The sequence below is a fragment of the Hypomesus transpacificus genome, unplaced genomic scaffold (assembly GCF_021917145.1).
Source record: "Hypomesus transpacificus isolate Combined female unplaced genomic scaffold, fHypTra1 scaffold_211, whole genome shotgun sequence".
Taxonomy (NCBI): domain Eukaryota; kingdom Metazoa; phylum Chordata; class Actinopteri; order Osmeriformes; family Osmeridae; genus Hypomesus; species Hypomesus transpacificus.
Genome location: NW_025813750.1, coordinates 121,107 through 137,772, shown reverse-complemented (window position 1 = coordinate 137,772; position 16,666 = coordinate 121,107). Strand labels below are relative to the sequence as shown.

The 16,666-nt window shown below is 48.3% G+C and overlaps 2 protein-coding genes and 15 non-coding genes across 17 annotated transcripts; 2 read left to right on the top strand and 15 right to left on the bottom strand.

Moving 5' to 3' along the window:
• Positions 1 to 80: 80 nt before the first annotated feature.
• Positions 81 to 162, bottom strand: trnal-aag. Its single transcript has one exon. It is a non-coding gene; the product is annotated as a tRNA-Leu (tRNA).
• Positions 163 to 290: 128 nt separating this feature from the next.
• trnag-ucc lies at positions 291 to 362 on the bottom strand. The gene has a single exon. It is a non-coding gene; the product is annotated as a tRNA-Gly (tRNA).
• A 318-nt stretch (positions 363 to 680) lies between these two features.
• On the bottom strand, positions 681 to 762 carry trnal-aag. Its single transcript has one exon. It is a non-coding gene; the product is annotated as a tRNA-Leu (tRNA).
• A 306-nt stretch (positions 763 to 1,068) lies between these two features.
• trnal-uag lies at positions 1,069 to 1,150 on the bottom strand. The gene has a single exon. It is a non-coding gene; the product is annotated as a tRNA-Leu (tRNA).
• A 306-nt stretch (positions 1,151 to 1,456) lies between these two features.
• On the bottom strand, positions 1,457 to 1,538 carry trnal-uag. Its single transcript has one exon. It is a non-coding gene; the product is annotated as a tRNA-Leu (tRNA).
• A 694-nt stretch (positions 1,539 to 2,232) lies between these two features.
• trnal-uag lies at positions 2,233 to 2,314 on the bottom strand. The gene has a single exon. It is a non-coding gene; the product is annotated as a tRNA-Leu (tRNA).
• Positions 2,315 to 3,008: 694 nt separating this feature from the next.
• Positions 3,009 to 3,086, bottom strand: trnal-aag. The gene has a single exon. It is a non-coding gene; the product is annotated as a tRNA-Leu (tRNA).
• Positions 3,087 to 3,219: 133 nt separating this feature from the next.
• trnag-ucc lies at positions 3,220 to 3,291 on the bottom strand. The gene has a single exon. It is a non-coding gene; the product is annotated as a tRNA-Gly (tRNA).
• A 325-nt stretch (positions 3,292 to 3,616) lies between these two features.
• Positions 3,617 to 3,698, bottom strand: trnal-uaa. The gene has a single exon. It is a non-coding gene; the product is annotated as a tRNA-Leu (tRNA).
• A 306-nt stretch (positions 3,699 to 4,004) lies between these two features.
• Positions 4,005 to 4,086, bottom strand: trnal-uag. The gene has a single exon. It is a non-coding gene; the product is annotated as a tRNA-Leu (tRNA).
• A 2,660-nt stretch (positions 4,087 to 6,746) lies between these two features.
• On the bottom strand, positions 6,747 to 6,828 carry trnal-aag. The gene has a single exon. It is a non-coding gene; the product is annotated as a tRNA-Leu (tRNA).
• Positions 6,829 to 6,959: 131 nt separating this feature from the next.
• trnag-ucc lies at positions 6,960 to 7,031 on the bottom strand. Its single transcript has one exon. It is a non-coding gene; the product is annotated as a tRNA-Gly (tRNA).
• Positions 7,032 to 7,351: 320 nt separating this feature from the next.
• On the bottom strand, positions 7,352 to 7,433 carry trnal-aag. The gene has a single exon. It is a non-coding gene; the product is annotated as a tRNA-Leu (tRNA).
• Positions 7,434 to 8,341: 908 nt separating this feature from the next.
• Positions 8,342 to 8,423, bottom strand: trnal-aag. Its single transcript has one exon. It is a non-coding gene; the product is annotated as a tRNA-Leu (tRNA).
• A 2,878-nt stretch (positions 8,424 to 11,301) lies between these two features.
• On the top strand, positions 11,302 to 12,597 carry LOC124462297. The gene is made up of 2 exons (XM_047013956.1): positions 11,302 to 11,396; positions 11,531 to 12,597. The coding sequence occupies exon 2, from the start codon at positions 11,569 to 11,571 to the stop codon at positions 12,595 to 12,597; it is 1,029 nt and encodes a 342-aa protein (XP_046869912.1). The 5' UTR covers positions 11,302 to 11,396; positions 11,531 to 11,568.
• On the top strand, positions 12,417 to 15,474 carry LOC124462296. The gene is made up of 5 exons (XM_047013955.1): positions 12,417 to 12,736; positions 12,904 to 13,276; positions 13,407 to 14,084; positions 14,200 to 14,275; positions 14,408 to 15,474. Exons 1-5 carry the CDS (start codon positions 12,597 to 12,599, stop codon positions 15,472 to 15,474), a joined length of 2,334 nt encoding a protein of 777 aa, XP_046869911.1. The 5' UTR covers positions 12,417 to 12,596.
• A 1,015-nt stretch (positions 15,475 to 16,489) lies between these two features.
• Positions 16,490 to 16,571, bottom strand: trnal-aag. Its single transcript has one exon. It is a non-coding gene; the product is annotated as a tRNA-Leu (tRNA).
• Between the last annotated feature and the right edge of the window lie 95 nt (positions 16,572 to 16,666).

Here is a 16,666-nt window from a genome sequence, read left to right as displayed (position 1 = left end):
AACACGTCGAGCCACAGTTCACCTTTCAAACCCACTTACTGACGTGAAAGCAATGAGACGCCGTTAGCACCCTACAAAAGTGGCAGCGGTGGGATTCGAACCCACGCCTCCGGAGAGACTGGAGCCTTAATCCAGCGCCTTGGACCGCTCGGCCACGCTACCCCGTTGTCAACTGTTGGCCAGCCGAGCTCGAACCGAAGCTGATCGATCGTCCAGGAGCTCACGTGACTATATCTAATGCCCGCAAGCAGTGGAATGACACCAGATAAAACACATTTTTCTCAAGGTTCTGCATTGGCCGGGAATCGAACCCGGGTCAACTGCTTGGAAGGCAGCTATGCTTGCCACTATACCACCAATGCCCACGACATCCTCCATGATCGCACAGCTTTTCGAGCCACGGTTCGATTTTTCACACCACCTACTGACGTCCAACTAGTAAACCTGGTTTATACTTCTCTCGAGTTTGGAACACTTGGCCTACTCCGGATGTGTTCGACCGTCACAAGAGACGAAATGCCTCTTCATGGTTTGTATTGTCTGGTGATGGAGCCACTATACCTACGATGCCCCAAGAAAGCATCAACGACAACACAACACAACACGTCGAGCCACAGTTCACCTTTCAAAGCCACTTACTGACGTGAAAGCAATGAGACGCCGTTAGCACCCTACAAAAGTGGCAGCGGTGGGATTCGAACCCACGCCTCCGGAGAGACTGGAGCCTTAATCCAGCGCCTTGGACCGCTCGGCCACGCTACCCCGTTTTTAGCTGTTGGCCACCCGAGCTTCTCCCAAAACGTATCTGTACTGAACTAGTAATAGATTAACCCAAACCTGTTTTATACTTCTGGCGAGTTTGGAACACTTGGCCTAATCTGGATGTGTTCGACCGTGACAAGAGACGAAATGCCTCGTCATGGTTTGTATTGTCTGGTGATGTAGCCACTATACCTACGATGCCCCAAGAAAGCATCAACGAAAACACAACACGTCGAGCCACAGTTCACCTTTCAAACCCACTTACTGACATGAAAGCAAGGAGACGGCGTTAGCACCCTGCAAAACTGGCAGCGGTGGGATTCGAACCCACGCCTCCGGAGAGACTGGAGCCTAAATCCAGCGCCTTGGACCGCTCGGCCACGCTACCCCGTTGTCAGCTGTTGGCAACCCGAGCTTCTCCCAAAACTTGTCTGTACTGAACTAGTAATAGATTGCCCCAAACCTGGTTAATGCTTCTGTCGAGTTTGGAACACTTGACCTAATCTGGATGTGTTCGACCGTCACAGGAGACGAAATGCCTCTTCACGGTTTGTATTGTATGCGGATGGAGCCACTATACCTACGATGCCCCAAGAAAGCATCAACGAAAACACAACACGTCGAGCCACAGTTCACCTTTCAAACCCACTTACTGACGTGAAAGCAACGAGACGGCGTTAGCACCCTGCAAAACTGGCAGCGGTGGGATTCGAACCCACGCCTCCAGAAAGACTGGAGCCTAAATCCAGCGCCTTGGACCGCTCGGCCACGCTACCCCGTTGTCAGCTGTTGGCAACCCGAGCTTCTCCCAAAACGTATCGGTACTGAACTAGTAATAGATTAACCCAAACCTGGTTTATACTTCTGGCGAGTTTGGAACACTTGGCCTAATCTGGATGTGTTCGACCGTGACAAGAGACGAAATGCCTCTTCATGGTTTGTATTGTCTGGTGATGTAGCCACTATACCTACGATGCCCCAAGAAAGCATCAACGAAAACACAACACGTCGAGCCACAGTTCACCTTTCAAACCCACTTACTGACGTGAAAGCAAGGAGACGGCGTTAGCACCCTACAAAAGTAGCAGTGGTGGGATTCAAACCCACGCCTCCAGAGAGACTGGAGCTTAAATCCAGCACCTTGGACCGCTCGGCCAAGCTACCCCGTTGTCAGCCGTTGGCCACCTGAGCTTTTCACAAAACTGATCGATACTGAACTAGTAACAGATTTCCCCAAACCTGGTTAATGCTTCTGTCGAGTTTGGAACACTTGGCCTAATCTGGATGTGTTTGACCGTCACAGGAGACGAAATGCCTCTTCACGGTTTGTATTGTATGCGGATGGAGCCACTATACCTACGATGCCCCAAGAAAGCATCAACGAAAACACAACACGTCGAGCCACAGTTCACCTTTCAAACCCACTTACTGACGTGAAAGCAACGAGACGGCGTTAGCACCCTGCAAAACTGGCAGCGGTGGGATTCGAACCCACGCCTCCAGAAAGACTGGAGCCTAAATCCAGCGCCTTGGACCGCTCGGCCACGCTACCCCGTTGTCAGCTGTTGGCAACCCGAGCTTCTCCCAAAACGTATCGGTACTGAACTAGTAATAGATTAACCCAAACCTGGTTTATACTTCTGGCGAGTTTGGAACACTTGGCCTAATCTGGATGTGTTCGACCGTGACAAGAGACGAAATGCCTCTTCATGGTTTGTATTGTCTGGTGATGTAGCCACTATACCTACGATGCCCCAAGAAAGCATCAACGAAAACACAACACGTCGAGCCACAGTTCACCTTTCAAACCCACTTACTGACGTGAAAGCAAGGAGACGGCGTTAGCACCCTACAAAAGTGGCAGTGGTGGGATTCAAACCCACGCCTCCAGAGAGACTGGAGCTTAAATCCAGCACCTTGGACCGCTCGGCCAAGCTACCCCGTTGTCAGCCGTTGGCCACCTGAGCTTTTCACAAAACTGATCGATACTGAACTAGTAACAGATTTCCCCAAACCTGGTTAATGCTTCTGTCGAGTTTGGAACACTTGGCCTAATCTGGATGTGTTTGACCGTCACAGGAGACGAAATGCCTCTTCACGGTTTGTATTGTATGCGGATGGAGCCACTATACCTACAATGCCCCAAGAAAGCATCAACGAAAACACAACACGTCGAGCCACAGTTCACCTTTCAAACCCACTTACTGACGTGAAAGCAACGAGACGGCGTTAGCACCCTACAAAAGTGGCTCTGGTGGGATTCGAACCCACGCCTCCAGAGAGACTGGAGCCTTTATCCAGCGCCTTGGACCGCTCGGCCACGCTACCCCCCGTTGTCAGCTGTTGCCAGCCGAGCTCGAACCGAAGCTGATCGATCGTCCAGGAGCTCACGTGACTATATCTAATGCCCGCAAGCAGTGGAATGGCACCAGATAAAACACATCTTTCTCAAGGTTCTGCATTGGCCGGGAATCGAACCCGGGTCAACTGCTTGGAAGGCAGCTATGCTTGCCACTATACCACCAATGCCCACGACATCCTCCATGATTGCACAGCTTTTCGAGCCACGGTTCGATTTTTCACACCACCTACTGACGTCCAACTAGTAAGAGATTGCCATAAACCTGGTTTATACTTCTGTCAAGTTTGGAACACTTGGCCTAATCCGGATGTGCTCGACCGTCACAAGAGACGAAATGCCTCTCACACTTTGTATTGTCTGGTGATGGAGCCACTATACCTACGATGCCCCAAGAAAGCATCAACGAAAACACAACACGTCGAGCCACAGTTCACCTTTCAAACCCACTTACTGACATGAAAGCAACGAGACGGCGTTAGCACCCTACAAATGTGGCTCTGGTGGGATTCGAACCCACGCCTCCAGAGAGACTGGAGCTTAAATCCAGCGCCTTGGACCGCTCGGCCAAGCTACCCCGTTGTCAGCCGTTGGCCACCCGAGCTTTTCCCAAAACTGATCGATACTGAACTAGTAACAGATTTCCCCAAACCTGGTTAATGCTTCTGTCGAGTTTGGAACACTTGGCCTAATCTGGATGTGTTCGACCGTCACAGGAGACGAAATGCCTCTTCACGGTTTGTATTGTATGCGGATGGAGCCACTATACCTACGATGCCCCAAGAAAGCATCAACGAAAACACGACACGTCGAGCCACAGTTCACCTTTCAAACCCACTTACTGACGTGAAAGCAACGAGACGGCGTTAGCACCCTGCAAAACTGGCAGCGGTGGAATTCGAACCCACGCCTCCAGAAAGACTGGAGCCTAAATCCAGCGCCTTGGACCGCTCGGCCACGCTACCCCCGTTGTCAGCTGTTGGCAACCCGAGCTTCTCCCAAAACGTATCTGTACTGAACTAGTAATAGATTAACCCAAACCTGGTTTATACTTCTGGCGAGTTTGGAACACTTGGCCTAATCTGGATGTGTTCGACCGTGACAAGAGACGAAATGCCTCTTCATGGTTTGTATTGTCTGGTGATGTAGCCACTATACCTACGATGCCCCAAGAAAGCAGATCGTATCTATCTGATCACAATATGTCCACTATGATGGTTGCTCATCCAGGAGCTCCATTGTAAAATACGGAGTACCACAGGGTTCAGTTTTAGGCCCTCTGTTATTTTCACTCTATATGTTGCCTTTAGGAAACATAATTAGAAGTTTTGGGGTAGATTTTCACTGCTATGCAGATGATACTCAGCTATACATGTCTATAAAGCCGGGAGAATTTCCACATGCTATGGAAACCTGTGTTTCCGGGTTGAAAACTTGGATGACTGCAAATTTCCTTCTTCTTAATTCGGATAAAACCGAGGTTCAAATTTTTGGTCCGAAAAAACACCGAAATAACTTATCCCATCTAACCTTAGACTTAGACGGCGTCAAAGTATCTCAAAGCCAGCTGGTAAAAAATCTGGGAGTCACAATGGACCCAGACATTTCGTTTGAGTACCATATTAAGCAAATCACCAGAACAGCATTTTTCCATCTACGTAATATTGCCAAAATACGAAAATTCCTCTCAAAGGATGATGCTGAAAAACTAATACATGCTTTTGTTACGTCCCGATTGGACTACTGCAATGTGTTGTTCTCTGGCCTCCCAATTACCTTCCTAAAAAACTTACAGCGGGTGCAAAATGCTGCTGCTAGACTATTGACTAAAACTAGAAAGTTTGATCATATAACATCGACTCTTATCTCTTTACACTGGCTCCCTATCCAAGCCAGAGCTGATTTCAAAGTTCTACTACTAACTTACAAATCTCTGCATGGATTGGCACCACTGTACCTTTCCGGTCTCCTTGCACCCTATTGCCCCGCAAGGTCTCTAAGATCTCAAAATGCCGGCTATCTGGTAATACCCAAAGTTAAGAAAAAAACTGCTGGAGGTAGGGCGTTCTCATATAGAGCACCTCTTCTTTGGAACAAATTACCCATCTCAATTAAGGAAGCTGATACTGTCTCGACATTTAAAACTAGATTAAAAACGTTCTTGTTTAGTCAATTCTATGATTGTTAAAGGGAAGTATGTGTGTACTTTCTATGTAAACCTGGGATGTGTGCTTGCCTATGTGTGTATCACATGTAACTTTTAAATTTTAATTATAGCTTATGTTCACATTGCCCAGCTAGATGTTACAAATAAAGTAAACCTGTTACTGTATATTGTTAGTATTATTATTATTATAGTTCCGTTGCTGTATATTGTCACTGTTATAGTTTTTATTACTAGTTGGAGACAACGGGGGACTGGCTGTTTTCATCCTTATTCGTATAAGTATAACCTACTTTAGAGTTCTTTCCCCTGGAACAGATTTCATGTTCCAACTGAGGGGGGCTGTCGTTGTTTTGGTGTGTGGGGCTGCATCAAATACCCTTTTTGCTCTGTTAAATTGCTGCACTAGTCCACACTTGACCGGTGGGGATCTCATTCTATTTTGACTGTAACTGTTAGCTGCTCCTGGCATTCTCTAATCCCTGCTCTCCTCTCTGTCCCCCCCCCACACATTCCCTGTGGTGTGGGGGGTTTGAGCTGTCAGGACCTGCTTGGTCGTCGGTCTGCCAACGCTGAACCAGGTCGTCACCCGGAATCCAGTCTCCATGACGGCCAACAGCGAGTTTCCCGGTCCCATCCAACGTCTATAAAGCCGAACAATGGATTTTGGTGTTTCAAAACCCATTGACACTGTATGACTATGTTTAGCTTGTGTTCTGCTCCTCTCTCTTACCAACCGTCTCTGGAGGAGGGGATCCCTCTCTGAATTGCTCCTCCCAAGGTTTCTTCCATTTTTTCTCCCGGTGGGAGTTTTTCTGGGAGTTTTTCCTTGTCTTCCTTGAGGGTTTAGGTTGGTTGAGGGGCAGTTCTATGGGCGCATGTGAAGCCCTCTGTGACATGCTTGCGTGTAAAAAGGGCTATACAAATAAATTTGATTTGATTTGTAAGCAGCAACGAAAACACAACACGTCGAGGCACAGTTCACCTTTCAAACCCACTTACTGACGTGAAAGCAAGGAGACGGCGTTAACACCCTACAAAAGTGGCAGTGGTGGGATTCAAACCCACGCCTCCAGAGAGACTGGAGCTTAAATCCAGCACCTTGGACCGCTCGGCCAAGCTACCCCGTTGTCAGCCGTTGGCCACCCGAGCTTTTCCCAAAACTGATCGATACTGAACTAGTAACAGATTTCCCCAAACCTGGTTAATGTTTCTGTCGAGTTTGGAACACTTGGCCTAATCTGGATGTGTTCGACCGTCACAGGAGACGAAATGCCTCTTCACGGTTTCTATTGTATGCGGATGGAGCCACTATACCTACGATGCCCCAAGAAAGCATCAACGACAACACAACACAAAGGGTTAGGGTTAGGGTTACCCTAACACGTCGAGCCACAGTTCACCTTTCAAACCCACTTACTGACGTGAAAGCAATGAGACGCCGTTAGCACCCTACAAAAGTGGCAGCGGTGGGATTCGAACCCACGCCTCCGGAGAGACTGGAGCCTTAATCCAGCGCCTTGGACCGCTCGGCCACGCTACCCCCCCCGTTGTCAACTGTTGGCCAGCCGAGCTCCAACCGAAGCTGATCGATCGTCCAGGAGCTCACGTGACTAGTCTAATGCCTGCAAGCAGTGGAATGACACCAGATAAAACACATCTTTCTCAAGGTTCTGCATTGGCCGGGAATCGAACCCGGGTCAACTGCTTGGAAGGCAGCTATGCTTGCCACTATACCACCAATGCCCACGACATCCTCCATGATCGCACAGCATTTCGAGCCACGGTTCGACTTTTCACACCACCTACTGACGTCCAACTAGTAATTAATTGCCCTAAAACTGGTTTATACTTCTGTCGAGTTTGGAACACTTGGCCTAATCCGGATGTGCTCGACCGTCACAAGAGACGAAATGCCTCTCACACTTTGTATTGTCTGGTGATGGAGCCACTATACCTACGATGCCCCAAGAAAGCATCAACGACAACATGTCGAGCCATAATTCAACTTTAAAACCCACTTACTGACTTGAAAGCAACGAGACGGCGTTAGCACCCTACAAAACTGGCAGCGGTGGGATTCGAACCCACGCCTCTGGAGAGACTGGAGCCTTAATCCAGCGCCTTGGACAGCTCGGCCACGCTACCCCGTTGTCAGCTGTTGGCCAGCCGAGCTCAAACCGAAGCTGATCGATCGTCCAGGAGCTCAAGTGACTATATCTAATGCCCGCAAGCAGTGGAATGACCCCAGATAAAACACATCTTTCTCAAGGTTCTGCATTGGCCGGGAATCGAACCCGGGTCAACTGCTTGGAAGGCAGCTATGCTTGCCACTATACCAGCAATGCCCACAACATCCTCCATGATCGCACAGCTTTTCGAGCCACGGTTCAATTTTTCACACCACCTACTGACGTCCAACTAGTAAGAGTTTGCCATAAACCTGGTTTATACTTCTGTCGAGTTTGGAACACTTGGCCTAATCCGGATGTGCTCGACCGTCACAATAGACGAAATGCCTCTCACACTTTGTATTGTCTGGTGATGGAGCCACTATACCTACGATGCCCCAAGAAAGCATCAACGACAACATGTCGAGCCACAGTTCACCTTTCAAACCCACTTACTGACTTGAAAGCAACGAGACGGCATTAGCACCCTACAAAAGTGGCAGCAGTCGGATTCGAACCCACGCCTCCGGAGAGACTGGAGCCTAAATCCAGCGCCTTGGACCGCTCGGCCACGCTACCCCGTTGTCAGCTGTTGGCCACCCGAGCTTCTCCCAAAACTGATCGATACTGAACTAGTAACAGATTGCCCTAAACCTGGTTTATACTTCTGTCGAGTTTGGAACACTTGGCCTACTCCGGATGTGTTCGACCGTCACAAGAGACGAAATGCCTCTTCACGGTTTGTATTGTCTGGTGATGGAGCAACTATACCTACGATCCCCCAAGAAAGCATCAACGACAACACAACACGTCGAGCCACAGTTCACCTTTCAAACCCACTTACTGACTTGAAAGCAATGAGACGCCGTTAGCACCCTACAAAAGTGGCAGCGGTGGGATTCGAACCCACGCCTCCGGAGAGACTGGAGCCTTAATCCAGCGCCTTGGACCGCTCGGCCACGCTACCCCGTTGTCAACTGTTTGCCAGCCGAGCTCGAACCGAAGCTGATCGATCGTCCAGGAGCTCACGTGACTATATCTAATGCCCGCAAGCAGTGGAATGACACCAGATAAAACACATTTTTCTCAAGGTTCAGCATTGGCCGGGAATCGAACCCGGGTCAGCCGCGCGGGAGGCTGCGATGAATGGTCTTAACTTCCTTAACTTTTCCCATTCATTCTCTATGGCTATCCTTAACCATATCGAATACTACCATTTGTGGCCACTATGGGGATTTGGGGGGCGCTGTTTCGCGGTTTTCTTACGAGATAGAGAAGCGTCTCAGATCAGAATATTTTTTGAGAGAACAGTACACGTAGATCTGCACTGAGGTAAGATATCCATCTGGATAGATCTAAAAATAGCTAGCTAAATCATGAATGAACATGTTATTTTACTCATCTCTGCTTTGTGAAAACTCAACATTGAGCACGCTATGACTCTCAGTCTAACAGTATGAATGAATGAAACTGTATGTACAGTAGCCACTAATGCAATGTTACGTTGGTACTACTATAACTTCCCAAAGTTATTCAGTAACGTTAGTTACTAACAATATACCGAAAATGGTTTGCCAGCATGTTATGTAAAATTAATAGTGAATCGTGAATAAAAGTCATGTTAGAAGAGAGCTGTTCGCAGCTAATACACATTCCAAGACAAAGGACATTGAGGGGGATTGTTGGGGGATGGGGGAGGATGGGGGAGTTGAGATGAGGCACATTCACCTCAAGTAAGCACACTCATCGAATAGATACAGATCTACTGTAGGGCAGTGTTGTTTGAAAATACTCTGGCTACCACCCCCTCTTGACATGTAATTTGTTGTAATTATTGAATGTGTTATTTCTTTTAAATACAGATGTCTAAGCAAGTTTTTAGTTTTTATCCTGGGAGAGTGGTGGTGGTCTTTCGGAAGGGGTCACATGGCTACCTTCTCCAAGATGCAACTGAGGAAGCCAAGCGTTGGAAGGACTCCTCTGTCTCTCTGAAGGACAAGTCAGCACCCATAAAGGAGGAGCAGATGAGGGCAAGGGCGTGCTCTTTGGTCCGTGACCGAGGGGGGGATGTGTCTGATCAAACTGAGGTGTTGGGGGAGTATACTTTACAGTTTGGAAAGTATAAGGGGAAATTGGTCAGATGGCTCCTTGAAAATGATGTGGGGTACACTCTGTACCTCATTAAACAATTTGAAAAGGAGCAAATGGCTGGCATGCCTTTGGATGGGCCCAGCAAAGACAGCCTGCGGTCCTTTGTAGGGTATGCCAATTCCTTCAAGGAAATCAAGGCAGTGCTGGAGTACGAGGCCAGGAGGACCGGGGCTGTCAGCTCAGTGGAGGAGGACCAACAGGTCGGCTTTGGCCGCATGCCAACAAGGACCTGGGGTGACGTCTGGGAGGGTAGGGCAGATGGCTTTGCAGCGTTCGTTCTGTCCCGGACCACCACTCCGGGAACTAGCATGGACAAACTGAAGCGGTACCTGACCAAGAAGACCCAGGAGGCATCCATGTCCTCTCCTCTGCTCGCCTCCAGCCAAGCCGTGGGTAGGTCATCAGTATTAATTAAATATTATAAGTAATTTAATGCTTGTGATTATGGTTAACTTTCATTTGATGCATGTAACAGATAGGATATAAATGTAACTATTGTACAGTGAAAGGAATACATTCTTATGTTTCTTTCCTGTTTGCACCACAGTCATGGATGAAGATGAAGACCTGGAGCAAGCCATGCTGAACATCTCCCCCTCCAAGATGGTCAAGCAGAGCTGTAAGTGAATGTTCCTTTGTGGGCCTTGTTGTGTGTGACTGAGGACACATTTAAAGCAATATGCTTTTGAACTGCTACTTGACAGCATGTTGTACATCTTTTCATCTCTGCTTTGTCACTAGCTGCTGCCCTGTCTTCGGGTGCATCTTCATCTCCCAGGAATAAGAGACCAGCAGGCCGAGGTCTCTTTGCATATCAGTTGTTGGGACCAAGACATGACTCTTGGTCAATGTTCATGCCACGTTCCTGGCCTTGTTCAATGTTCATGCCACGTTTCTGGCCTTGTTCAATGTTTATGGTGTTCTGCCTTTCAAAACTCCAATCATGAATTTACATCCTCTCCATCGTTGATGGTAAGTGTTTTTTTTCTTATACTCTGCATGATTCCCATTATGAATTTACAGGCTCTTCGTTGAGGGTAATAGTCTGCATGATGACTGCATGAATGTGCATGCCACCGTTTGCATTGTTTGCTTAACAGGTTTTTGAACAAAATTATTTATTTAGGATTAAAGCTGTTTGATAGTTGCTGACAGATCCAATTGAGAGAAGTTCTTACATGCAAACAAAGCACACATGCAATTTGCCTCTGTCAGTCTGAAATATAACTTTTACACGGTGACTAACTTTGTCCTTTTTTTCAGGATATAAGAATCCATCCGCTGCTCAGTCTAAACTGCCTGGTAACAGACTGGACCCCAGCACTGCTCAAGGTAAAATGATCATGTTCCTAGGACTACATCTGAATCTCTTGCAATTTAAAAACATACTACAAACAATATGTTGTGTTTTGCATGAGCTACTATGTTAGATGTTGAGAATAACATTGTGCTTTCTGTAATAGAAAAGAGTAAACCAGCAGCCACACTCTCCAGACCAGACCAGGGTGATGGACTCACTTCTTTGTTGCCAGGTTAATATTGATGTCTACATGCGCCTAACTAGATACAAGATTTAATCAAACATAACTTACTTACCTCATTTAACTCTTAGCCTGTGATTGAAAGTCATCTCTCACTGCAGTCCCGGTAGCAAAAAGACAGGTTGTGAGCTATATACATATTTTGTCATTAGATCCCCCAGTTCCAGTGAAGGCTCCAGTGCCAGTTCCGCCCGAGTTGCTTGCACTGGGCCTGTGTACAGAGTCAGCAAACACTGCTATCTCAAAAGGTATGAGTCACTATTATTTAATAATATAATTACTTGAAAGTATTTAAAAATATTTTATATGTTTAAAAATCTATGTATTTAGTCTGTTGTTTACAGAATGTAGTTGCTCATCATTATCATCTGTCATCCTGCAGCCTCTCCCCGACTGGCTCCTGTGCTGTCTGCAGCCACCATGCCACCGCACTCTGCTCCATCTCCTGCCACGTCTGCTGCTGTCGCTCTACCCTGTCCTGTTCCAGCCGCAGCTGGTGCGCTACCTACCCCAGCTCCGTCTACCATCCCACCACCACTCCATAGGAAGGACCAAGACGTCAGCCAGTGGAACTGCTCCCAAAACCAGAAGATGTGGATGAAAACGGAGATGGAATCTTTGGGACTTTGGCCAGGATCTCGACCTGTACGACATCTGATGGGTATGATCTCCTTGTGGCGTCATCCACCCCAACCAGAACTCATAGATCCAGTCTATGATATGCCATCTCCCAAGTACTTCCAGCTACATCCATTTTTCATTTGGAAACCGGAGCATGCAATTATGGAGAGAGTGAGGAACAATTACATTTTACCCTGCCTCTACGGCTGCTCCACTCCCCATGTGGTTTCGGCAGGAGTTGGGCGACCCCGGGTCATTATTGGGACCAGCGGCCAGTACTACATCTTGGCCTCTCGGCTGAACTGCAAAACATGCAAGAGGTACTGGTTCGCTGACAAACCCCAGTGGATGGAAATGCTGCCACAACTCTTCTGCAACATCCTGCCAGCATTTCTCACCCACAAAAAAGCCATCTGCAAAACGGTAATGGATGAGCTATGTCGCACAGGGAGGTCGGCCACAGACATGGCAAATCAGCTGAATGAGGCTCTGCACCTACGGTACGAGAGGGCACACCTTGCCTATCTGTTGACTGTACAGAATGTGCAGGATGGTGACTCCGGCCTGTATGGGCAGAAGACCATCACAGGCACCATGCGGAAGGACAACACCCCTGATCCCTTTGGTACATACGACTTGACCAATGGCTGGTGTGGGGTAGCCATCAGTCCCCGCTACCTAGTAGACTGCCTCGTACATGAGTACCACCGTAAGGAGAAGACCCTCACTCTTGTCCTGCAAGGCACTTTTGGGCAGGTCATTCGAGCTGACCACACACGGAAGGTGGCCCGGAAGGTGGTGCTCTCATCCGGAACCATGTCCTCGTGATGAATGAGAACTGGATGATCCTGTCCTGGGTGATGCTTCAGTCAGAGAGTGACCGGTCGCTGGAACCCATGTACGAGGGGCTGTCTCATCGCTACGACTCAGCTGGACTGCCGAAGGCAAAGTACCAGTGGGTGGACAGGTAAAAGCCAGATCACAGCTTTTGTATTCAATTTTACACAGGACAGAAACATTTAGCAAAATATAATATACTATATAGTTACAGGGGATTGTATGCAGGTGACATAGAAACTCAAAGCCTATCATTAATTTGTGTTTTTCTCTCTCTCTCTCTCACTGTGTGAGCAGGGACTGCTGTGCTGATTTCCGGATCCCAAACCTTGACCCCCAGGAGCACCTCCACTGGGATTCATGGAAAACCACGGAAGCTGTGGTGACGGGGGCAACATCTGGGAACCTGACCAACTCATGTGCCTCCCGGGGAAAGTACAGCAGCGACATCACTGTCAAACTGGACCTTTTCCATTGCATGCGGCGGTTCTCAAGGGAGTGCGTGTCAGAGCACCATACACTCCACAGCACTTTCTGCCGGTTCCTCAGTGCTGCATTCTGTGTGGTGGACCAGACTGACCTGCAGAGGCTGACGGAGGCATACGCCTTCTGTGGGATCAGGCCTGCCAATCCCACAAAGCAGCATATCCGGGAACACTGCCGGACCAAGGTACTTTTGAATGTTCATAACATTAATAATGCTTGTTATGTTATAACATAAATAAGAAAAATACGTAATTTAATTTCTGTATTCCGTTAATGCATATGAAATCATCTGTAATCCTTTTTTCAATTGTAAGGTACCACAACCTACAGAGCTGCTGGAGAGAGTGGAGAGCGTCCTCAAACAGTTCTTCCTAGAGACAGATCCCAATGGTGTCTACCTCTTCAAGCCGTCCATGCTAAAGCTGTGGAGACTCCAGAGGGTGCACATCCTGAGAGGCTGCCTGAGTGATCCAGAAGAGGAGGACGGGATCCTTTACAGACACGGAGGAACAGTGCAGCTCAACCACGTCAAGGGTGAAGGAGCAGCTGTCCCAGTGTGGATCCCTGTGAGAGGCACCTCCCAACAGGAGGGTTTCCATGCGCATCAGGCACGGTGGATCACAGGCAACTGTGTTTCCTCCGAGCTCTTCCAGGCTCAAGGCATGATGGGCATGGCACGGTGGAACTTTCAGAGATTGGTGGATCTGAAGTTACCGGACGTGAAGCTACCTGCAGTCTTTGACCCAGTGCTCATCATGCAGCTGAACGTGGCATCGGAGAGGGTGACCGGCCATGCCAAATACCCTGCACTGCAGTTGAGCCACAGAGACACAGGGGAGAGATTTGGCCTGCAGTATGTGGAGCCAGGCTGTCGCCCTGTGCCTCTGGACTGGTTCAAGAACAGGTCCCAGGGGGCTGATGAAGAGGGAGCTGAGGAAGAGGAGGCTGACCGGGTGGTCGCCGACCAGCCCTTCATCACGCCAGAAGACAATGTAAGTTGCATTGATAGCACTTTGTAATTTACCCTTTCAAACTTACACAGGTTATACCTGCAGACTAAGCACACATGTTTAAATAATTGAAATGCATGTACTTCCTCTGTTGCAGGATGACGTCTTTGGTGAGGCTTCTGGAGTCTTGCCCCAGACCACAGTCCAGCCAGTCCAATCAACCTCCACTCAAGGTAATTTTGCAAATATCCCTCATTTTACACATCTGCTAGTAAAATGTGAATGAGATGCAACACTCAAGTTGCACTGATGCTTGATAGAGCAAGATTTTATATTTATTATGTGTTATTTCTACTTGTCTTCAGGTCTGCCAACGACACCTGCACTGCCCATCACAGCAAACCCGCGTGCTGCTCGCACAATGTCCATCAAGGCAGGCGGGCTTCTGTACGTCTTGGACCATTCCCGGTGGACAGAGGCCATGAAGGAGGTCATCGACGGCCTCATAGGAATCCACCAAGGGTCGAAGGATTTCCTGCAGAGGGTGGACAGTGACTACGCTGGCTTGGTGCAGGCTGCTTCCCGTGATCCCAATAGCCTGTTGCATCCAACAACAAAGCAACACATTTCACAGTATGTGAAGCATTGGGCAAAGCGGACCAACGCCAGCACGTCCCTGAACACCAGCCCAGAGAAACTTCTGGAGACGCAGCAGCTGTGGCAGCACCTGACGGCAGAGAGTGAGACCAAGAGCGTGCCGGTGGTGACCATACCACCCGCTGCGGTCAATCCACCTGGGAGAGATCCCCAGGAGGCCCCTCTGACCAAGGCTGCTATCGAGGACATGGTGCGGGACATAGTCCAGAAGCAGACGGCACTGCAACAACAGCAGCAGCAGCAGCTGGGCAAAAAGAAGACGAGGAACTGTCTTGCCTGTGGCCAGCCGAAGTCGCGATACCAGGGAGACGGTTCCTCCATCCACCTCTTCTACCAGTCTGGGGAGGTCAAGTACTTTTACTGCTCACAAAGAGTCCACAAGCTCTATGCAGCAGAAGGCCTGAATGACCCCAGAATGCCGTTTGAGGACTTTGCGGACACCCCTTTCTTTGGGAAAGAGCTTGAGGCAGCCAAGCTCAGGTCAGCAGAGGCACGGAGGTTGGCTGATCTGCGGGGGAAACGGAGGGCGGCAGAACAGCAGCCCACCGGTCGGCTCTGCAAGTTCTGCCGCAAGCCCATCAAGCAGGGGCCAGAAAGCCCCCATGTGTACCATTCGTTCCGGGGTGTGGCGGGCAGGTACATTTACTGTCCTACCAGGGTGCTGTCCCTGTACAAGGCAGACGGAATGAATGCTGAAATGACCTGGGGGGAGTTTCAACAATCAGCCTTCTACAAGGCAGAGAAGAAGAGGTGGGCTGAGGAGAAGGGGAAGTAGGCAAACTGTACATAAAAATTGTTGTAAATAGTTCAAATAAATAATATGACTGTTTTGCACTTAATCTAGGTTATTTGTACAAGCCTTGATTACATGTTCCAATAAATGGCCAAAATAAGATTGTGTGTTCATCTCAGTTATTTGTATCACAATTAATCATCAAATAAATGTTCATGATGTATGAAAATGGAGATGGATCAGACTATTGATTACCATTGACCCCTTAAGACTCATCTGTACAAATGTCTTCATTTAGTGGCTCAAACAAATCCAGGCAACTGGTTACACTGAAAATAAATCCCCAATATTAGAGGTTTTTACCAGAATATATTTTTTTTATATTCCATCAAAACCAGACAATATACAAACAATGAAAATAGTGCCAACGGACAATACACAATCTTGTTAATAAACAAGGCTGAATACAATTATGATGTATTTGTAATGTACAATACTGCAATTTTAGATGTAGATTAGAGGCATCTCAGTATGGCCTTTTACATTGGTTTGATATATAGCAGATAACCAGTGCCACTATATTGTATCATTGAAAGAAGTACAATAAATCATTTGTAATAAACATCGTCGTGACTGGGATTCGACACGAGTACCCCAATTTTTCCCTTTACAGGTACAGGCGTCTGCCCGCCGCGTGGAAGGCAGCTATGCTTGCCACTATACCACCAATGCCCACGACATCCTCCATGATCGCACAGCTTTTCGAGCCACGGTTCGATTTTTCACACCACCTACTGACGTCCAACTAGTAAGAGTTTGCCATAAACCTGGTTTATACTTCTGTCGAGTTTGGAACACTAGGCCTAATCCGGATGTGCTCGACCGTCACAAGAGACGAAATGCCTCTCACACTTTGTATTGTCTGGTGATGGAGCCACTATACCTACGATGCCCCAAGAAAGCATCAACGACAACACAACACAACGAGCCACAGTTCACCTTTCAAACCCACTTACTGACGTGAAAGCAACGAGACGCCGTTAGCACCCTACAAAACTGGCAGCGGTGGGATTCGAACCCACGCCTCCGGAGAGACTGGAGCCTTAATCCAGCACCTTGGACCGCTCGGCCACGCTACCCCGTTGTCAACTGTTGGCCAGCCGAGCTCCAACCGAAGCTGATCGATCGTCCAGGAGCTCACGGGACTAGTCTAATGCCCGCAAGCAGTGGAATG

Excerpts from the sequence above, each read along its gene's own strand:
- LOC124462296 (XM_047013955.1), top strand. The coding sequence starts at position 12,597 with ATGAATGAGAACTGGATGATCCTGTCCTGGGTGATGCTTCAGTCAGAG. Across the intron at positions 14,085-14,199 it reads TCATCACGCCAGAAGACAAT|GATGACGTCTTTGGTGAGGC; the intron begins GTAAGTTGCATT and ends CCTCTGTTGCAG. Across the intron at positions 14,276-14,407 it reads CCAATCAACCTCCACTCAAG|GTCTGCCAACGACACCTGCA; the intron begins GTAATTTTGCAA and ends ACTTGTCTTCAG.
- LOC124462297 (XM_047013956.1), top strand. The coding sequence starts at position 11,569 with ATGCCACCGCACTCTGCTCCATCTCCTGCCACGTCTGCTGCTGTCGCT.